The following is a 19,465-nucleotide window of genomic DNA, read 5'->3' as shown; positions in this document are numbered from 1 at the left end:
GTCCTGCGCACGGCAGCTGCGCTGCCCGGTGCGGGGCTTCCCGCTGCCCGCCCGGCTTCCGCGGGCAAATCTCCCCCGTCCTCTCTTTCCCCGCAGGGAGAGCATCCCCAGCAGGATGCTGCTGCCGGCCTGGGAAATGGGTCTCTACGGGCTCCTCACCGTGGGCTCTCACCTCTACGCTTTCTATGAAGCGCACTGGGTGTCTCAAAGTAAGTGCAGTGTGCTCGCTCCCGCAGCGCTTCCCACCCGCGGCTGGTCAGGCTGCTCGCCTTGGGTTGTCCTCTCCCTGCTGCTCCCCGCTTGGCTGTCCTGCAGGGAGCACCTGTGGCAATAGGGGAGTAGGCCCTTGGCAATAGTGTCTCGGCTCTCTGCTGCCAGGGAGACCTCTGAAGCTCAGCTACTCGGATGGAGCAAGTTCAGGGAAGTTGGGTCTGAGTTGGGGTTTTTCCAGGCTGGTCTCGAACCCTCTCACCTGCAGCCTCTTGGAGGTGGGTGGTGCAGAGCCAGCTGTGACTCCTGATGGTGTTTGCTGGGGATTGAGCCTGGGGAGGCCCCGGGGTAGGTGGGGCTGCTCTGCCTGGAGAGATGGGGTTCCTACGCTGGGTTGTGGGCTTGGAGCAATGGCTGGGTTGTCTGTGTGACTTTGGGGTCAGTTTGTTTCCAAACACTGTCATGCGTAAGCTCTTAGTATCTACTACCAAGTACTACTTGGCACCTACTATCTGTGGCTTGTTTTGGATCAGTGGGGCTGTGTAGTGCAGAGTAGGGGAGGAGTTTAAAACAACTTAAATAAAACTTCTAGATGAAAAGAAGTTGTGTTCTGGCACATCAGTATTTTAAGGGAAGTGAAAGTGGTATTATCTAATATCTAATAAAATCGTAGCTGGAGGAGCTCATTAGGGAAATGTATTGCATCTTGTTAGGCTTTAATCACCAGGTGTTCTACATTAATGGCCCCAGCTAACTCTCAGAAGTGCTTAAGGGAAGGACGGGAGTGCCAGGAAGGGAGGAAAGTGCTGGGTAAATGGGTACAAGGCTGTGCAGCATGCCTTCTGTGGAGATGGCAACAGGCTGCATGGGAATGGGCTCTGGAGGCAGCTTTATACCAGTCACTGTCAGGTCTGTGTGTCCCTCCAGTGGGAGACAGCAGGCAGCCCTGAAGGAGGGGAAATCAGGATTAGTGCAGGCCCTGTGTGATCAAATGTTGGCTGCCACCTGCTACTGGCCCTGTTGCAAGGGGGAATCAAAGTATAGGTTCTGGGTAATTTGGTAGCTTTGCCTTTGCTGTGGGGCAGAGCTGTGGCCTGGCTGGGCAGCTTGCCTGGTGAGCAGTGACATTCCCTTCCCTGGCTCCAAATGTCACCATCAGCAGAGGCAACGTGGGTATGTGCTGCTCTTGAGCAGGCAGAGACTCTGTCCCCAGCTCATCCTACTCTGGCTGCTGTGTCCTTAGCAAAGGTTCGCTCTTCTCTGCAGAGTATGAGGCTGCAATGGACAGAAAGTTTGGGCTGGAACCAGGGACTCTCTTTCGGGGCCTCAAAAAGGTAGGTTGGATGACTGGTACTGGCATGTTTTTATTTCATGGCAGTAATGCTAGGGTCATGTCTCCATGCCCTTTGCTCACCAGGGTCTCCGATTTAGCTTCAGAGTTTTGTAGCAGCTTTTCAGATTTGGATAATCATGGTTAATTTTAGTCTCTTTCTAATGAGTAAGAAAGACTTGTCAGGTGTGTCTAGATCTAACAATTGTAACAAAAGTTTTGTTTATTATCTTGATCCTTGGTCTGTGTTTTTTCCTTCATTAATATCACTTATCCTTCTGGTTTACTGTTTGGCCTTAAAAGCTATGGTCACCCTTGACATTTCCCACAGCCTTTTTCCTGTCATTGGGCGGTTTGAATAATGCTTAACATCACTGAACATGTGTTTCCCTCCTGGTGGGCCTGTCATCCAGGAAAAAGGAGAACAGATTTTTGAGGCATAAGGGCTTAAAGAAATATGGTTGGACTTAAAAAAACTAGCACCCCTCTACCCCAAACCAAAAAACCACCAACCTTCCCCTGTCCTTGCTTGCTTTTGACCTCTCTTCCTTCTGAAGAAGTGGAACTAATATTGAGGATGACTTCCGCAGACACACATTCCTGGTCTTGTGTAAGTTTTTTGTTATCTAGGCCCACCATCACTGATGGTAAGGGACACTTCACATGTGGTTTCAAGAAAGCTTGTGGAGATGAAGTTTTAGTGGGGCTCTGTATGGGATACAGGGCTACCAGCTGATCCCTCTTACCAAATTTAGATAAAATCTCCATGTTACAGGAATCTCCAGCTGACTTGACTTAATCTGATCCCACCTAGGCTTTGGTGAACCTGGGAGTGAAACTTCTCTTCCAGCAAGGTGCCTTTTCACCTCTTGGTTTTCCAAGGCAGAGCAGAGTTACTCATGGAATCCCTCAGGAGAGTTGAGGGGTCATGCACAGGGAAGGCAGGACTTTGCTTCCCTGTTTTTCTTAAAAAGCTGTCAGGTTGAAAAAATTCCTGGCTAAACTGTGTGAGTTAAGTATAGTCCAAAATGGTTTTGTGGATTTTTGGTTTTAGGATTTATTAATCCTAAAATTAAAAGGGTTGGGGCAAGCAGAGGCATGAATTTCTTGACTCTGAAGAGATGATCAGGAACAGTAGGAACAGACTAAATTGTTGGTTCCTGAGAAGCTTCCTGATGGGGAACCAAAGCAAGCATGTGTTGGACTGGGAAGCCCTGAGAAGTGGGACCCTGGTTTCAGGCTGCATCTCTATAGTTGCCAGCCTGTTCCCCGTGTCCCAGGGAGGAGATGTGTGGGAGTGCCTCCCTGCCCATCTTGTAGTTAAAAAAAAAAAAACAAACCTCCCATGGTATTCATAGGGAATGGGAGTGATCGATGCTTGGTTCAGTGCTAGTGTGAGATTTTGGAGTCACAACACCATCTAAAGCTCTTTCTCTGGATTTTGCACTGTTGGAAGTCAAAATGGAGCTGTTGGAGCTCACTGCTGTAAGTGATCAGACTGTGTTGCTGAAACAAGGTGTTCCCCAGATGGTGAGTTCTGCAGTGGTGGGTAACAGACCTGTTGCGTCATGGAGATGTTTCCTTGTCCTGTAAGAGTGCTTTTATGGCCAGGTCCACATACTGACCAGTTCCCTTGATGCCCCAGGACCCCATGGACTTTGAGTGGAGCTACTGGATTGAATGGGGAAGGGACCATATACTGTGGCTTCTGGTTGGTCACCTGCTGGTATCACAAGTGTCCAGGCTCTTGGTGGAGAAGGTATGTATGGATTTTCTTCATGGCAGGGAGTTTCTGTGGGTTTTGGTTTACTCTGGGTATGGACAAACTTGGTGTTGAGGGTACTGAGTGTGGGAAATAACATTCTGTGGGGTGAGTTTTGTGAGTGGGTCTGCAGTGATGCACAGGGGGAGAGCAAAGAGGTAGGTTGCCTTGGGTCTGTGGAGGCCTCAGCCACCAAGCCTTGAAAGCATGTGCTTTGTTTTGAACCGCTAACCAGTGTCACTTGACCTGTACACAAAAGAAGGGTATAGTTATTCCAAGACTAGAAGGTGGTGACTGCTTGGCTTTGGCATGATTGCTAAATGGGTGTATGACTTGGAAATGACTGGTACGTGGTGTCACACCTGCTAGTTTGGGGAAGGAAAGAAGGGAGTTTGTTTTGCCCTGGATCAGGTAGGGTCTGGATTCCATACATACTGCTACAGAAACCCCTTCCCAAGAAACCCAATTTTTGTGGGTACAGTTGGGTTTTCCTGTATTGTTTTCATGTGTTCTTAAAGTCAACTGCATTTGTTTCTACTATAGACACTGTGTAGGACAGCATGGATATTGAGTGCTTTTTTCCTTAGAAATAATCAAACTAAAAATGTTTTTTTTTAACAGTATAAACCATGGTGCTTAATGGTTTATGGAATGGCTGCCTGCTGGTTGTTGCTGGGAATCAAGGGCTTTGCTGTCATTTTGTTACATGCAAGTATTTCGTTTGCTGTGGCTCAGTTTCAGCTGTCACTCCTGACCTGGTTGTGCTCCCTTATCCTGCTATTCACTTTACGCATACCGGCTGTGGAAGAAGCTGAGGTAATGTGGGAAGAACTAATTAAGTATCAAATTAATTATGATGGTGTTTGTCCATTATCGCAGCTATCTTTATGGCAGAGTGCTATCCCTTCAGCTGATGTGAGCAGAGGTTGGCTTGACAAACCTTAGGGTGGTAGAGTTGGTTTGTGCTGGAACTTCTCCAGTTAAAAAAGCTGTATTTCTCCATCATGCCTTGAGATGAAAGAATGTGTCTTAATGTGTAAGTGCTATTCAGTAGAGCTGGAGTATGATGATGGTTTACTAGTGCTCTACTAAAGACATCTCTTGTTCTTTGGATCTACAGTCATACCAATGTAAGGTGCTGGTCTTGGGCTTCATATCCGGGAGCTACTTAATTAAGTCTGTACTGTATTGGTGACTGCAGGCTTCTGCATGGAAGGGGAGGGAGACTTTCTCCAACACTTTGATTTGTACCAGATGAGTTGCTTGCTTGCAACTGGTTGGTGCAAGCTCAGTTTTGCTTTCTCTAATGGCTTTTGCTGGGCAGGACAGATTCTGGAGAAAGTGCTGTTCAGTTGTGAGGAGATGTCCTTGTTGCATGTACTTGGACTAAGGGGAAATACTTGGCATATGTTATAAGGCTTGTTCTGATGTTCAGGGGGAAGGTAGAAGGGGGAGATGAGTGGGTAGGGTCTCTTCATGTGGTGTAGAAAGATATGTCTTGCTGAGAGGATGAAAGGGCCTGCTGCAATCCAGTTGTAATCAGCCAAACTATGTCTGTTTCCAAGATTTTTTTGATGATGTGTTTGTTGTTGTTGGAAACAAGTATGACAGGGAGTGTCAAAAACTTGATAAAGGCTTGGTAACATCTTTCCAGCCTTGGTTTGTGACTGAATCTGTTCAGATCTGAACTGCAGCCTTGGCTTCAGCCCTAGCAGTCCCTCAGCTGTCAGTATGGTTGCTGGCTGATTTGGGTATTGTAGTAGTGGACCAAACCTGAGAGAGGTATTGGCATTCTTAAAAGCAAAGTGCTCCTCCTGTAGTAGTTTTTCACAACCTAATAAATTTCTGAAATGAAGCTGTTGTCTCTTTATGCTGTCTGCAGTAGCTCTGGAGGCTCCTTTTCCATCAACAGCCAGTGCTTGTGGTTCATGTGTTAAGTCATGTTCACTTCAGATGCTTTTTCTGGCTGCTGTTTGCTTTAGTTGCTTTCTGCTGCTGGTGACACTGAAAGCTAGGGTCTGGATGGACGTGGCTGTCCTGCCATGTAGAAAACACAGCATTGCACCATTGTGATCTGGCTTTTTGTCTTGCAGAGAAATTGGTACGACACAGAAAATGAGTATTATCTGCTGCTCTTCACTGTGTCTGTCCGCTGTCTCTTCTGCACTAGCTTCAGCCTGGAGTACTGCTGGCATGGACCTGCCCAGAAGTCATCCTATTCATTCCTGTGGATGCTGGCATATGTGTTTTATTATCCCATGTTCCACAATGGACCCCTAATGAATTTTGATGAATTCAGTAAGCAGGTAAGTGTTTTTCAGCTCAGTTACACATTTTTCAGTGCATCTGCACATCAGGGGAATTAGATGAAGAACTATTGAAGAGGATGGAGATCTCTTTTCAGCTGCCAGATCTAGACATAGACCATGTATTTTGAGGAATGGATTAAAACATGATAGGTTGATTTTTTTTTTCCTCTCATCTTGAGATATTTTAATACCAATCGTGAGAGAATACTAGGTTAATTTCATTCAGTTTTCCCTGGGATGCTCTTTTAATGTTATGTTTCATAATGTAGTTTACAGGTAGGCCTGAGTTTCTATTTATTTTTTAGTTACCTGCTTGACAGAAATTGATACGGATGAGACTTTCAAAGTGAAGGTGTTCCTAATGTTAGTCTGTATCATCCTTTTATCTAAGTGCTGAAGTATGTGGCATGCAAAAGGGAAGGCTGTAGTTAGAAACCAGTCTTGAGTATTCATGCTTGTATACCAGCCATGCCATAACACTGAACTCTCATAAGGCTGGCAACTAACACTGAGAATGTATTTAGTCAAAATAAGTCTTTATCTAGTGCTTGGATGGAAGGAGTTTGCTTAGACTCCAATGTTAGAGAAGATGGAAAGATAGAAGAATAGTTTTTGAAGTCTCGATGATTCATCTTCTATCTGATACCGCTTTCCTTCTGAAATAATTTCCCCTCCCCCACCCCCCAACAAGGTACTTTGGGAAAAAACCTACATGGAAATGAGTGTTCGTTCATGCATATTTTGACTTCAGTTAAAAGCATCTGTAACTGATTCTGTAATGTTTTTCCTCCTTACTGGTGAATTGTGGGATTTCAATTTTTACTTAGGCCTTGGAGATTAGGAATTGTTTGGGTGTCTAAAGCTATCTTCCACAAAATTTTGAAAATATCAAATAATGTTCTAGGAATGTCGTGACTGGAAAATTTTGAGCATAGCATAGAATAGAATAGAATCATAGAATCATAGAATCACTAGGTTGGAAAAGACCTTAGAGATCATCCAGTCCAACCGTATCTGTCCACCACTAAACCATTGGGAATTTGACGGTGTCCTGGATATCAACTTTAAGACAAACCCTCCTCGCCCAGTTCTTCCACTTGTCAGACAAAAAAAAGCTGTAGTCAGGTTTATCCCTTCAACCAGGGAGCCAAGGACTCATGTTATAGTTGCAGAATATTCATAAATTTAGCATGTAGCTGCTGACCTGGATTTTTGTTTTCCTTTCCTCCATCAGGTGGCATAATGTAACATTTTCAGCAGCAGCTGGTTATTAACTCTGAAGTAGATTTCAGAGAGACAGTAAGCTGCTGGTTTGTATTGGGAATTCCTGATGACCCTGGTTTCCCTCATGTTGGTGTGAAAACAGCTGATGATTTACTTGGAACACTTCAAGCTTTAGCAAGCTGAGCAGCTCCTTTTAATGGGAAAGACCTATGTATCTTACTGCATGTGTTTTCTAGTGCCTTGCAGGCTGCTTTTCAAGTCTGTTTTGTATGTGACAGGGGAAACCCCTGGACTTCTGTGCTTTATTGCTTTCTGTGCATTCTTGCACACTTTAAGAAGTGAAATCACTGTGATGTCTGTAGCTAACATCACTGGGATAAAGTGGATGAGTGGGCATTTCTAACAATAAAACTGCAGTTTCAGTTTATAGAAGCCTAGACATTGCTTCAGTTTATACTGGGAAATTTGCTGCTGAAGCAAATAGACTGGGCTTTATGAAAGAGAAAACTGATTCTGGTGGGCCCCTGAGTGACAAGTCCTGTGCTCATTTGTCTTCAGTATCTTTGGAAGATGCAAGGCTGAATGTTGTTACCCTGGTGCGGATGTTGTAGGAAAAGTCCGCATAGACTTTCATAGAAACTGAGGTAATTTTTTTTTTCAATGCTTGTTGTTTTGTAGCATCTGAAGTGTGTTAAATTCCACCTATATTCTTGTATCCCTAGCAGAGGGAGGGTGGGTTTTTTTTGAATGGTCTTTCAGAAGACCTATTGCACTCCAAGTTGAGAGCAGCTTGGGGGTAGCTGGTAGGAAGAGTTGGGGTATGTGTTTTTGAAACTGAGCTCATTGGATATGGCTCAGCAAAGACCTGTGCAAAGACCACCTGTGTTCTTAGCATGAGGAGAAAAAGAAAGGTTGAATGGGATGCTCCTATCTGCTGTAGGTTCTCATTCATATATGCACAGACCTGTTTGGTTAAAGCCATAAAGAAGGTGGAACAAAGTGAACAACCTTAATGTTTCTTGCTGGTGTTCGCTGAAGTGCATTGTCAGAGCTTTCATCTGAGCAGAGGATATTGGCTTGACAGATGAGATTGAAGGGGTTTGAAGTCTGCAGTGCCCAGCAGCTGATTCCAAGTGCACAATACAAAGTGTGTTTACTGCTGCTATCGAAACAGTTCACCTGCAGAACCCCTTGAATGAAGCTGAGACTGAGATGAGGGCTCCCACTAAGCACACTGGAAAGCAGAAGTCCTGGATATGGAGTCAAACTGCTGTATGGCCCAGAGTGTAACACCAATGCTGGTAACTTGGCATCTGTTGCCAGGCAAAAATGAGACTGACACATCATCAGTGGCCTTATTGAATTTCTGGATTGAAGCAGGGCACAGCAGTTCTATTTATGGCTTTGAAGGCCTGTTGTGCAAATCCTTGCAATAAAATGATAGTCTCGAAGCTTTTGTCTAGCTGGTACAAATGAACCCTCAGAATGAGTGTCCTATTAATTTGTACGTGAGCAGAGCTAACAGTGTTAGCTGTACTGTGTGCATGCAGGTATGAGGAGATTTGTCCGTGTAGATGGGTTGGTTGTTTGTCTTGTACATGTGTGTTTGGTGGCCAGTTAGAGACTGGAGAAGTTGTTGCACACATACAATGATAATGTGCAAAACATGATGAAATTTTCGTGAAATCCAGTGTTTCTGTTAACTGATCATATTCTTTTACTGCAGAAAGAAGGTAAAATAGTAGTATACCACTGTTTACTGTAGTTAGCAGCCTAAGAGTTTGGGGCATCTTGAAGCCTGTCAGCTGTGCACCTTGCCTTATCTTATAGTTAACTTGCACTTAACTGCAATTTGTTCAATATGTCATGTAGGTCTTGCTGACATTGGCAATGCTACAGGAGAAAAATGAAGAACTGTCCTCAATTAATCCCATACAATTGGTAGAAGTTGGAGGGTATTGTAAGAGCATGCAGTCATTGCTTCTGTGTTTGGTAGGGCTGCTACTTGGAAAACCTCCATAGCTGTAGTTTCTTTTAAATCTTTTTAATTATCACTAGAGGTTGATTGAGTTACAGGAATTAGTGCCACATGTTTGGTTTCTGTTCAGGTTAGCAGCACTTGGCCTTTCCTTATAACAGTTTGGTGTAGAGTATGGTCACATTCAGCCTCTCTGATTTCTAAAGCTCACTGGGATTGTGAATGGACAGAGCAGTCTCCCTCATGAGTTTCCAGATGGTCCCATTAGTAATAGTAATGCATGGCAAATGAAATTTGTAAAAAGTTCTCAGGTTGACTATTTGAGTAAAACAGGTATGTGCTATATAACCTCTTTGGATTTCTTCCATAGATGAGGAGACAAGAAGCCTTCAGTTTGAAGACTAATCTCAGCATCTTAATTGTGGGCGTAATTCGTATTTTCTTTTGGTGGTGCCTGGCTGAGCTGATGATTCATCTCATGTATATCCATGCTCTCTACAGCAGTGCTTCACCTTTGGAAGCTGCATCATACTGGGCCTTGGGTGAGTTTAGTAACAATACAGAAATCTTGCTTTCTCTCCCACTTCAAGAATCCCAGTCTACATCTCTCTGTTTCTACTTGAGTAGTACATTGTGGCCAGTCACTGTCAGAAATGTGGTCTGCACACTCTTAATATAACACGTAGATCCTCTGAGAAGCTTACAGGTGAGCTTACTGAGCTGCTTTCTAAATTAAAAAAATATTCTGTATTTGTTTCAATCAAAAGTCTGTGTCTCAACTTTGGTCTAAAGTGGCTTTCTCCCTCAAGTCCTGGAAGAGAACACTTAAAGATTTAGTGTAGGAATGGAGGAGGGGAGACCTTAAGAATTCAAGTGTTTATTGATCTCCTGTTTGTTTCTCGTTTGTATTCACATTGAAAGGTAAAATGACAGTACTCTTGAAAAGACCAGAAGGAAGGAATTGCCAACAAGGTGGCCTGAAAGTAGAAGTCAGTGCCTCTCAGCTTTGTTTTCTTGCTTTGTTTCCCCTTCTGCCCCTGCTCCCCAGCTCCCTGGTATGTCATTAAAGTGCCAAACTGAGGGAAGTGGGGAGAATGAGTGCTGACGAATGCAGCATAAAATGTCAAGAGCTTTGGTTGCTGGTACGTAGTCAGATGTAGGCTAACCCGTAAGCTACTGGCATATGTGGTTGGTTTGAGTTTTCCACTGTCCTGTGTATCACCAGGTAGGTTCTGAAAAAGCCTTGGTGATTGCTGAATTGAAGGAGATGCCTCCTACTGTACCAGCAAGTAACAGGAATTGACACACACTGTTATGGTCCTGTCAAGCATTCATTGGAGACCGTGTATGACGAGCAGGGTGGGTTGGAGGACACTTGTATATTGGACTCTGACCAGTAGAGGGCAATGTGTGTGCTCTGTCTCTGTGTATGTGCCTCTGTGGAGAGCAGAAAGCGAGAGGTTTGCCCCATGGTTCACTCTACTCAGTGACTGCTCAGAAAGTGGATTCGGAGTTTTCATCTTCTGTCAGGTCACCAAATCTGTTAACTCACGGTGTCTTCTGTATGTCTGACAAAAAGCTTTGCTGTGCTACTGAGCATGTGGAGTCTGGTAAGTGCTGGTCACTGGATAAGGCAGCCAAGGCTATGGAATTAGGGATGAAATATTCCAGCTTTGGTGTTACTGGCAGATTCCTCTCTCTCTTTAAGAATACCAGTGTCGGTTTTAAAAAAAGCAGGGTGAAAAGAGTTACCTTACAGGCTACACCTAAGTAGGCTGTGTATTTATTTGGTGAAATAAAGAGCTATCCTAAGAATTAAAATGCATTTTGAACAGAAAAGGCTAAAATGCCTCAAAGCAACAGGTGGTGAAAGTCAGTGTTAAAGCAAGTCTGGACGCTAAAGATGCCTGATTAAAATATGATCGTTTGAATTGAAACAAGTCCCTTGTGTCACCTTCTTTTTGAGCTTCGTCTTTGTAGTAATGAAAACAGGTGTTCAAATGTTACAAAGCAAATGAGATTTTGAGGCAGAAGTTTGTCACTTCCTAAAACGCATTCTCTGCATTTTTTTTTTTATCATGGTTATACAGGTCTCCTTAGGCTCACACCAGTGACAGGCTGCTGTTGTGACTTGCTTTAGGGAGACACCACTATATCAGTAAGGGTACTGGTAATATTTTCCTATTGCTCCTTACAGATCTTACCATGCTTCTACGCCAGTTCTTGTACGGAGCCAAACACTCTTCTCAGTTATTTTGCATTCTGTTATTAAAACCAATTACATGAGATAACTGAGTCTTGAGACCAAAGCAGCAGCTTGTTGACTCAGGACTACTAATGACATAGTATGTTAGCCTTTCTGAACTGCTGGGATTTCTGTTCCTTTTGTGTTTTCTATTTAACTACAGCAGCTTCAAAGCAGAATGGAGCATCTGCTTACGTCGTGATGCCTGGCTGCACCAATAGCCTGATAAACTTGGGGGAAAGGCTGTGAGACTGTTTTGCAAACAGCTACAATTAGGAAGATTGTAACTACTCCTCCAGTTTTCTTATGGGATATTTTTGAACAACAGGCAGTAAATGCCAGCAGGGCAGGTAAAGCTGAGAGTGCTATGCGATTTTGCTCTTGGCATCTTAAGGGCACTGGTGATGGTCAGTGTACAGCTCAAAAGTGTGAAGCTGCATAGTGTGTGACTTCATGTGGTGTTCCTGTGATGTGAGACTGGGGAAAAAGATGAAAAAAACAACCCAAACCTGGAACAAACCCTGAGTTGCAATGCTGGTTTAAAAATGCCAGTGTACAACGTAAGGAAATTAACATGGCCATAAATGACAAGGCAGAAATGCTAAAGTTACCTGAAGTAACATTGCTGAGTGCACACAGGTATAAACATAAGAAAGTAGTATCTGGGAGAATGTATTACCCAGCTATGAGAAGTGTTTTGCCTTGTATGGAGGGAATTGGGCAAATGAGTTGGAAGAAGCAGCAGTATACTGAACAGTGACATCTATGACTTTGATGCCTGTGTAGTCAGCTGTAACAGAGTTGCAAGCTGCCTTCAACAGTAGTTCGCAGGTGTTATCTACTGTTAGTACGTTTTGTGAATTGTATGTTTCTAAACTTTTTAAACTTGTGTCCTTTTGCAATGGAACCAAAGATCCTCTTAGGTCAAATAGTCAGGTTTTCTCCATGCCCTTTACAAGGCAGTACCTGCATTACTGTAACAGCACTCTGGCCTATAGGTTGTTACCTCATTCCTTCAAATTAATTTTTCTAGTTCTTTGGATTCTCTTACTCTTCTGAATGTGAGTCTGTCCAAGTCGGTGCAGTTTCTTCCCTTCTAGAGGAAGCCACCCTCTGTGTGAGAACCCAGCTGAGCTTTCTTGGTTGTTTTCAAGGCTCAGAGGGCATTGTAGCCTTGCTTTGCCTTTTACTTGCTGAAAATTCTTCAGTCTCTATTGGCTGTGTAGTCTGGATAGATTGAAGCCTGTCTCTTGAATAAACAATGATGTGGCAGATGCTTTCCTGCATTGTTGTGGATGGAAGAACTGTAATTGAAGTATCTGTGCAATCTCTGTAATTGCTGTGATATGCAGGTTTTGTTTGTAACTGGCAATGTCAAGGTCAGTCTGAGTGATAAGACTGTTGGGAATTGTGAGCAGATGACTAAAGACAGTGCTTGTGTAGTTTGTGGAAGGTAGAGCCTTCAATTCTCTCCCAGTCACCCCTGTTTTCCTGGATTACTCCTCTCCCTATGTTTCTGAATCTGTGCCTGGCAGCCGCCAGCAAAGGTAGATTATGTTCCAGCCCTGTGGATTGATGAGCTATGGAACTACCTTTGAGAGACAGCAGGTTGCATCCTTTGCTCATCAATCCTTTAATGAGTAGGAAGGTAAGTGTCTTGTTGCACTATGAGCCCTGGATTTTGGGTGTTTTAAATGAGAAATGGTTGGAGTCTTAGCTGGAGGGTCCTCTGAAGAACAGCAGCTTTCTTAAAACTATTCTTCATATTATTTAGATAGAATTTCTCTACTAAAAGGAAAAATGTGCATTCATTATTCAAGTTCTTCAGCTAGACAGACAAGATCTATTTAATACATTTTTTTTTTTTCCATGCTGAAGACTTTTAGCTGGATTTCTCTCTGTGACATGAGAAAAAGCTGGTTGCATCAAAATCTTCCGTGGACTAAATACAATAGAAAAATATTATGTGTCTATCTTCAGGGTATCCCGTCCCCTGCTCAGTACTACAATCCCCACATGCAACACAGATGTCAGAATTTCTTCTACCACACATTCTTCCTCACACTTTAATTGTTTCATTTAGCATTCTGCATTTACTTCTTTAAACTTGTGTTGTTCGAGTCTGGAGACCTCTAGAGATCTGTGTGTTATGTATGATACAATGCTGTGAGCCTTCTATGGGTTTAATATACTGCTCTCAACCATATGACATTCGCTTGTACTAGTGAAGCATGCACAAGTTAGTGTCAATTAGTTAGCATTGTTTTAATTATTAACTAGGTGCTACTACACCAGAAGGGTATGTACTTACATGAGCAGCATGTAAGTTGGTCTAGAATGATATGATCTGTTCAAAGGTGGAACCTCCTGGTTTAATCTGTAATTAGTGACTTCATGTTTTGATTTGTTAAAAGAAGAAATGCTACCAAAGTTCCTCTTTGAAAGTGAGATGTACATAGTCATCCATGGAGGTTGAATTAGGGTGCTGGTTCTAATGTGTTGCAGTTCTTTTTCCAATAAACCCACAGATAGGGAATTGATGTATGAATTCATTTTAAGAAGCATGCAGTGCTCTGCTATGGAAATTAGGCTGTCTAGGCATCTGTCTGAATGGTAATGAAATACAGTATTGAGATTTTTTTTTCTATCCTGCAAGATAATGATAATCGAAAATATTTGGCTACTTGATGACTGTTTTGAAAGCTAGAAATACAAACGTGAATTGGAAAGCTCAGTAAGTAAGATTTTGTTGTCTAAAACACTAGTTCTCTGCTTTGTAGAAAGAAGTGGTGGTTACTGAAATTTTTCATAAGCTTTCCTGCAGGCTAAATTTCCAGATAGTATTGGCAATTAACTGAACTTTGACTATTTTTACTCATGTGATAACTATTGGTTTATTTAGAGTTCTTTCCTACAAGAAATCCTTTGCTAATGAACATAATGCCTACTGTAGATGTTTTGTGGAGTGTTCAAGGTAGGTGGCTTTAAGGTGCATCTGTCCCTGAATAAACTTTAGGTTTTCTTTAACCAGGAAGACCTGTCTCTGCCTTGACCAAAAATCCCTTGGCAGCTCTGTTTAGTCTTTTAACTTAATTTTGGTTCTTTATGTCCATTCAACTCTGTCTAAAAGTTGCCCTAGAGCAAACACTGTGGTATGCACCTTCCTGACACTGCTCCAGGATGTATTAGGATTTTTCTTGCTGTTTGTGTGCTACTGGAGAGCTGGGATATGAAACTGGGCTATGTGAGTCCCTGTTGTACTTCTTTCTTTCATCATTCCTTTTGATTTTGTGATCCAGCACCTCTTTCAAAGCACTGCCAAGCAGCAGTGACAAACGCTGCTGAGCAATATGAGCCTAATTGCATTGTTTTCTGTTCAAGTAGTGAAATTAGGGTGCTTCATGTTTCTTGCACGATGCTCTTTTTCAGTGGCTAGAGACAGGAGTACAGGACAGAGTTGTCACTCCTGCGCTAATTCAGGTGAACATGGGGGGAAAGAGGGAGCAGTGAGCCCTGATGGGGGAACAGGGCAGCACAGCACACGGTGTATGTGGGGTTGCTGGCAATAGCTGCAGAGCTCTGCATACCTGGCAGCTTGGTCCTGTGATAGTCATGCTTTCATACGAGATCTTTTCCCCCAGCATGAGGTGTAGCATCCTGCTGTGATCCATACCGAACTAAGAAGGTCACAGTAGATCTGGTGTTCAGGCTGTTCTCAGGGAGGAGTGTCCTGCTGTGAAGGAAATGCTATAGCCCAGTGTGTGAAGCTTGTCAGTAATCATGCTCTTACTGGTTGACTGATGGAGCTGTGGAAACTCCTGATGCATCCTGTGATTGTTGACATTATTGCTAAGGTATATCTGTACTTTGTCTGCTCCAGTGCAGAGCTGTATTCTTTCTTGAACGTTTTATTATGAGGGAATCCCCCTGTAATGTCTAATTTTTTTTCTGTAGGAGAGGAGACATATAAAAAATAGGAGGGTAAATGAATCCCTAAAGCCTGGTATTTTGAACTTGATGATATGGCCCCAAATTCTGAGCTGTTTCCTGTTAGACTTGTGCTCATGTGTCAGTAACCCTTGTGAAATGGGACTGCGTATTTCCGTTTTCTAGTTGAACCTGCCCTGGTACTTGACAGAAGCAAGCACCTACAATCATTAACGCCATAGGGTCGGTGCAGTGTCAAGAAAGGGTAAATTTGTGTTGTGCTTATAGTAAAATTGCTGCTAAGTTACAATTCTTCACTGTGAGTTTTGGCCATGGTTTATGGACAGAAAAATGCCAAGTGTGATTTCTAATACCTGGATCCAAATATTTTGTTGCTTGCTTATGAAAATGCTGTGTTTGAGAAACTTTGTCAAAAAATACAAGGTAGAGTTTTGAGAACAATGAAACTAAAAAAAAAAAACCCAAATATTTAAATTCTGTGAATATTCTGAATTCCAATTATCCTTGGAATAAAACTCTATGAAACTTACAAAATGCAGTTTTGCAGTGAACTTAAGGAGGGTAAATATTTGGAAGTCTGTAAGTGTTTTTAAACGTATGAAAACAATGTTTTTAAGGATTGCAAGATGATAAATAGAAAATATAATTTTCTATGAGTGTCAGTTAATCTGGGAATTCAAACAGCTTGACTGTTGAAGTGCATGGGTTTCAGATTGTTGGGGGTACTTTATTTTTCTTTTAATCCCTGAATAGGCTTCAATCTTTACCAAAAAAAAAAAAAAAAACCACCAACCTTGATGCTGAATCCTTAGAATTAATAATTCTGGGGAAAAGATAGCATTTTTGCCATACACTTTCCTTTAGGTGTGTTGTTTTAATATACCCTTGATAGCAATTGTTTCCCATTTACGATAATACTCATGTGTGCGTTTTAAGCTTTAAATTGGCCACTAGAGAACAAATTATGTGGTATTGTTAATGAATTTGAGGAATCTAATGTTAATCTGCAATTTTTTTCATGTGTTTAAATTGGGTCAGCAGTGTACTTCTGGCTGCTTTTTGCTATAATAGAGCAAATGTGAAGCAGCTGAAATGTCTCAGGTATGCAGGAAGGTGTAAAGCCTGTACCTGTTGTCAATGCAGCCCAGCTGTTGTGACTTGAATCTTGCCCTTAGTTTTTCCCTGTGTGGCTAGAACACTCTCAGTCAAGGTGAGTTGAGGACCAGTGAGAACTTAATCTACATGTTTTGATAGGGACCTTCACCTTGGTGGTACTGAGTCTTAGAACTGCCACATGCAGAGTAGCTACTGTGTGCCAGGTAATGATTGGTGATGGGAAGTCTTCATTTATCTAAGGTACCCATGCTCTTGAGCTGTCTGCTAGTTAACAGCAATGACAACTTAGATGTATGTTTATGAGAGATGGTGAAAATGCTTCCCCTGCCAAAACTTGGGTTTCTGAGGACTTAGAATCTTTTGTCATTGTATTTAAAATGAAATATATTGACTTTTCAGGTCTTGAGAGTGGTAGTCTGTCCCTAAATCTTTCCATCATGCACAGCCAAAGGATTTTGAGTTTTATGAGTGCACAGACAGCTGTGGTCTTCATAATTAGTTTGTGTGGGTGTTGGCATTCAGCTCTCCAATGAAATTTGTTGGAACAGAAATGAGAAACTGAGTAAGATGGGAATTAAAGCAGAAAGTTGGCTTTATAGATGATATAACAATCTAATGTGTAGCTAATTGGCCAGTATCCAAATTGTGCTTCTAATTTGTTTTCCTCTGGGGAAGAATGTTATTGAAAACTAGACGACTGGTTCACTGAAGGAAAACACCATAAGCTTCATGTCTAGGTATTTTGTTCTAATGTGAATTTTTGTTGTATGGCAGTGCTCTTATCATGCATGTGGATAATGATATTAAACCAAAAAAATGTTGGATTGTAGCAGCAAAATGCTGGCCACATGTAGGCCATAAGTTTCATAATTTACACTATTAGTGCCAAAATTTCACCCTAGGTTGATATATTAGATGAATTTTTAATACTAAACTTGTGGTCGTCATCCACAGTATACCCATTAGTCAGCAGACTGCAAAAGGGGATGCTATTGCAAAAAAAGTCCATGAACACCTAAATCATTTGCTTGTACATAGGATATCTGTGGAGCTGTCAGGATAAGCTGCAAAGATAACCATTGTTTATACTGTTCTGGAGGAACAAGCGAGGAGTGGTTAGTTGAGTTTTTTTTGCAAAGATAAATTTTATTGTCCTTGTGGTAAATGTTCATCATTGGATTTTTAACTCCACATAACTCGGTGTTTGTTTTTCATAGCAGTCAATACCCAGAGTCCAAAGAGTTTTGCAAGTGGAAGTACAGATGCTTATGTATGCCTTCATATTGGAACAATGCTACTGGTGTGTGTGTGTGTGTGCCTAAAGGCATAACTGCATGTGCTTGTGTCCGATAGCTGATGTAAAAGTAGGTACTGTATATCCCATCAAGTGATGATGCTTGCTTCAGTTCTCTGAGTAATGGCTGTTTGGAAGTAATCAGTATTACCAGGTTTTAAAAGTATTTCAGGACTTGTTGATGTGGGTTTTTTTTCTTCTAGGTGGCCTGGCTTTAGCTCAAGTACTGTTCTTTTATGTGAAATACCTGGTTCTGTATGGTGTGCCTGCCCTCCTCCTTCAAATGGATGGACTCAAACCTCCAGCTCTGCCTTGCTGTGTGAGCCTGATGCACAGTTTCACTAAAATGTGGAGGTTAGTCATTTTTTTGACCGTCTATTACTGATACATGGTGATCAGTGTGTGTGTGTTTGGTCACATACATGTTTGCTTTCATGTCCTTGTGCTTTTTCTTACCCCCATGACTCATCTTTAGCACTTACTAAATGAACTTCAATTTGGTTACTTTTTTCACACGGCAGAGGGTAAGAGCAAGCATCCCTTTCAGCATTTTCATCCTTTTAATTATTAGAATTAGACTCAGCCTACTTAGCTTTACTAACATAGCTATTATTTTTTCTAGAGATCTTTTAAATAGTTCATTTTTCAGTTGCAGTCTGAACCTCACACTTCAGTCAGAGTCTTTCAGAGGAGGAAAAGACATGCTTGATTGCACTATGAAGAAAACTAGTTAATAACACCTTAGTATGTAGTTATGCAATAGTCTTCAACACATTAGAAATACTATGGAAAATGGTAATTGTTTATCATGTATGATGAATTTGATCAGCTTTGCTTTTACAGAGTTTCAGCACAACATTTAATGAAAAAGTTCGGGTTTTTTAACCTTATGATTGCTTTAAATCGGCGTTCATCTGAGGTATTTTCCCTGAAAACTGTTTCCCAGTTGGATTCTGTTTACTGTTCAGCCTGTGTGTAACAGTGGATTCACTTTTGACTTCTCTCCTCTCTTGTCTTCCTTTGCACCGTCTCTGGTTCCTCCAGTCTGTGGGATGCCTTGCTCCTAGAACTGTTACCTAAAATGATTTAGACTTGTCAGCTTTTTAGTGCAGAGATTTCTCTTGTGTTGATGCAGAGCCTAGCACAATTGGTGCTTACCCTGTTTGGTCTCTGACTGCTTTGTGTGATATGAATAAAGCTTTTTCATTTTAGTCATAAAAGCAGCAGGCCTGCTACTATCAGAGCTTTATTGGATGAGATTTTAATTTTGTCTTTGGCTTGAAGCGAGCTGTAGCAAGAAGACTTTATAGTTTATAACACTTGCCAGCTGTAGCTATGTAGTATTCAAAGAATTGCAGCACAAAGAGTTCAGAAGACAGATGAACTGTTAATTGAGCTACTAGCAAATGCCTGGGTTTAACTCCTTTCAGAGTTTGAACTGAAATTATGGCCTACAGAGTTAATACAGAACTCTGTGGTTTTAACAAGGATTCTCCTGAGAGCAGCATCTCTTGGTCTGCTTGCCCTTGCAAGCAGAGTTGTTTGTTTTTTTCTGCTCTTCTAGTTATTATTCCAGGGAATATGTATTGCTCTGGAGGTGCCAAATGAAACTGAACTTCAGCACAACTCCTAATGACACTGGTGTGTCAGGTAGTTGTAACAGAGCATGAAAAGGTACTCTGTGCCTGTGAAGGTGTGGTGTATTGCAGGAAGAGCTCTGGATGGTTTTAAAAATACTCATAATGCTTATCTCATAAGAACACTGAAATGAGTATCTAAGCAGAAAGCTTAACTATGTTTTTACAGAAGGAAAAACTGTTATCTGCTGATATTTGCCTTTTGCCCAAGCATTTCATTCATGTATGTATCAAACATTCACTGCCAGAAATAATAAAATTATCTCATAGATAGGATTTGTTTGCTTTAAAGGCTGAAAAACCAGTTATTGTACAGCTGACTTGATTTGCTCTCAAAGCTGTGTGGATAGCAGAATTTCCTATGGCTGCTAATTAATTATGGGTCATTCTCAATTATCTAAGAAATCTCATT

General features: G+C 41.9%; 1 protein-coding gene across 1 annotated transcript; it reads left to right on the top strand.

Moving 5' to 3' along the window:
* Positions 1-115: 115 nt before the first annotated feature.
* HHAT (hedgehog acyltransferase) lies at positions 116-17,770 on the top strand (the record flags this gene model as incomplete). Its single annotated transcript, XM_010151380.1, has 7 exons — positions 116-209; positions 1,477-1,544; positions 3,186-3,299; positions 3,924-4,118; positions 5,396-5,608; positions 9,184-9,355; positions 17,620-17,770. Coding segments are annotated over exons 1-7 (1,007 nt in total), but the record flags the coding sequence as incomplete, so codon positions are not given.
* Positions 17,771-19,465: the final 1,695 nt, after the last annotated feature.

This window comes from Eurypyga helias, unplaced genomic scaffold (genome assembly GCF_000690775.1).
Source record: "Eurypyga helias isolate BGI_N326 unplaced genomic scaffold, ASM69077v1 scaffold10755, whole genome shotgun sequence".
In the NCBI taxonomy this organism is placed as follows: domain Eukaryota; kingdom Metazoa; phylum Chordata; class Aves; order Eurypygiformes; family Eurypygidae; genus Eurypyga; species Eurypyga helias.
This window is presented reverse-complemented; position numbering and strand designations above follow the sequence as displayed.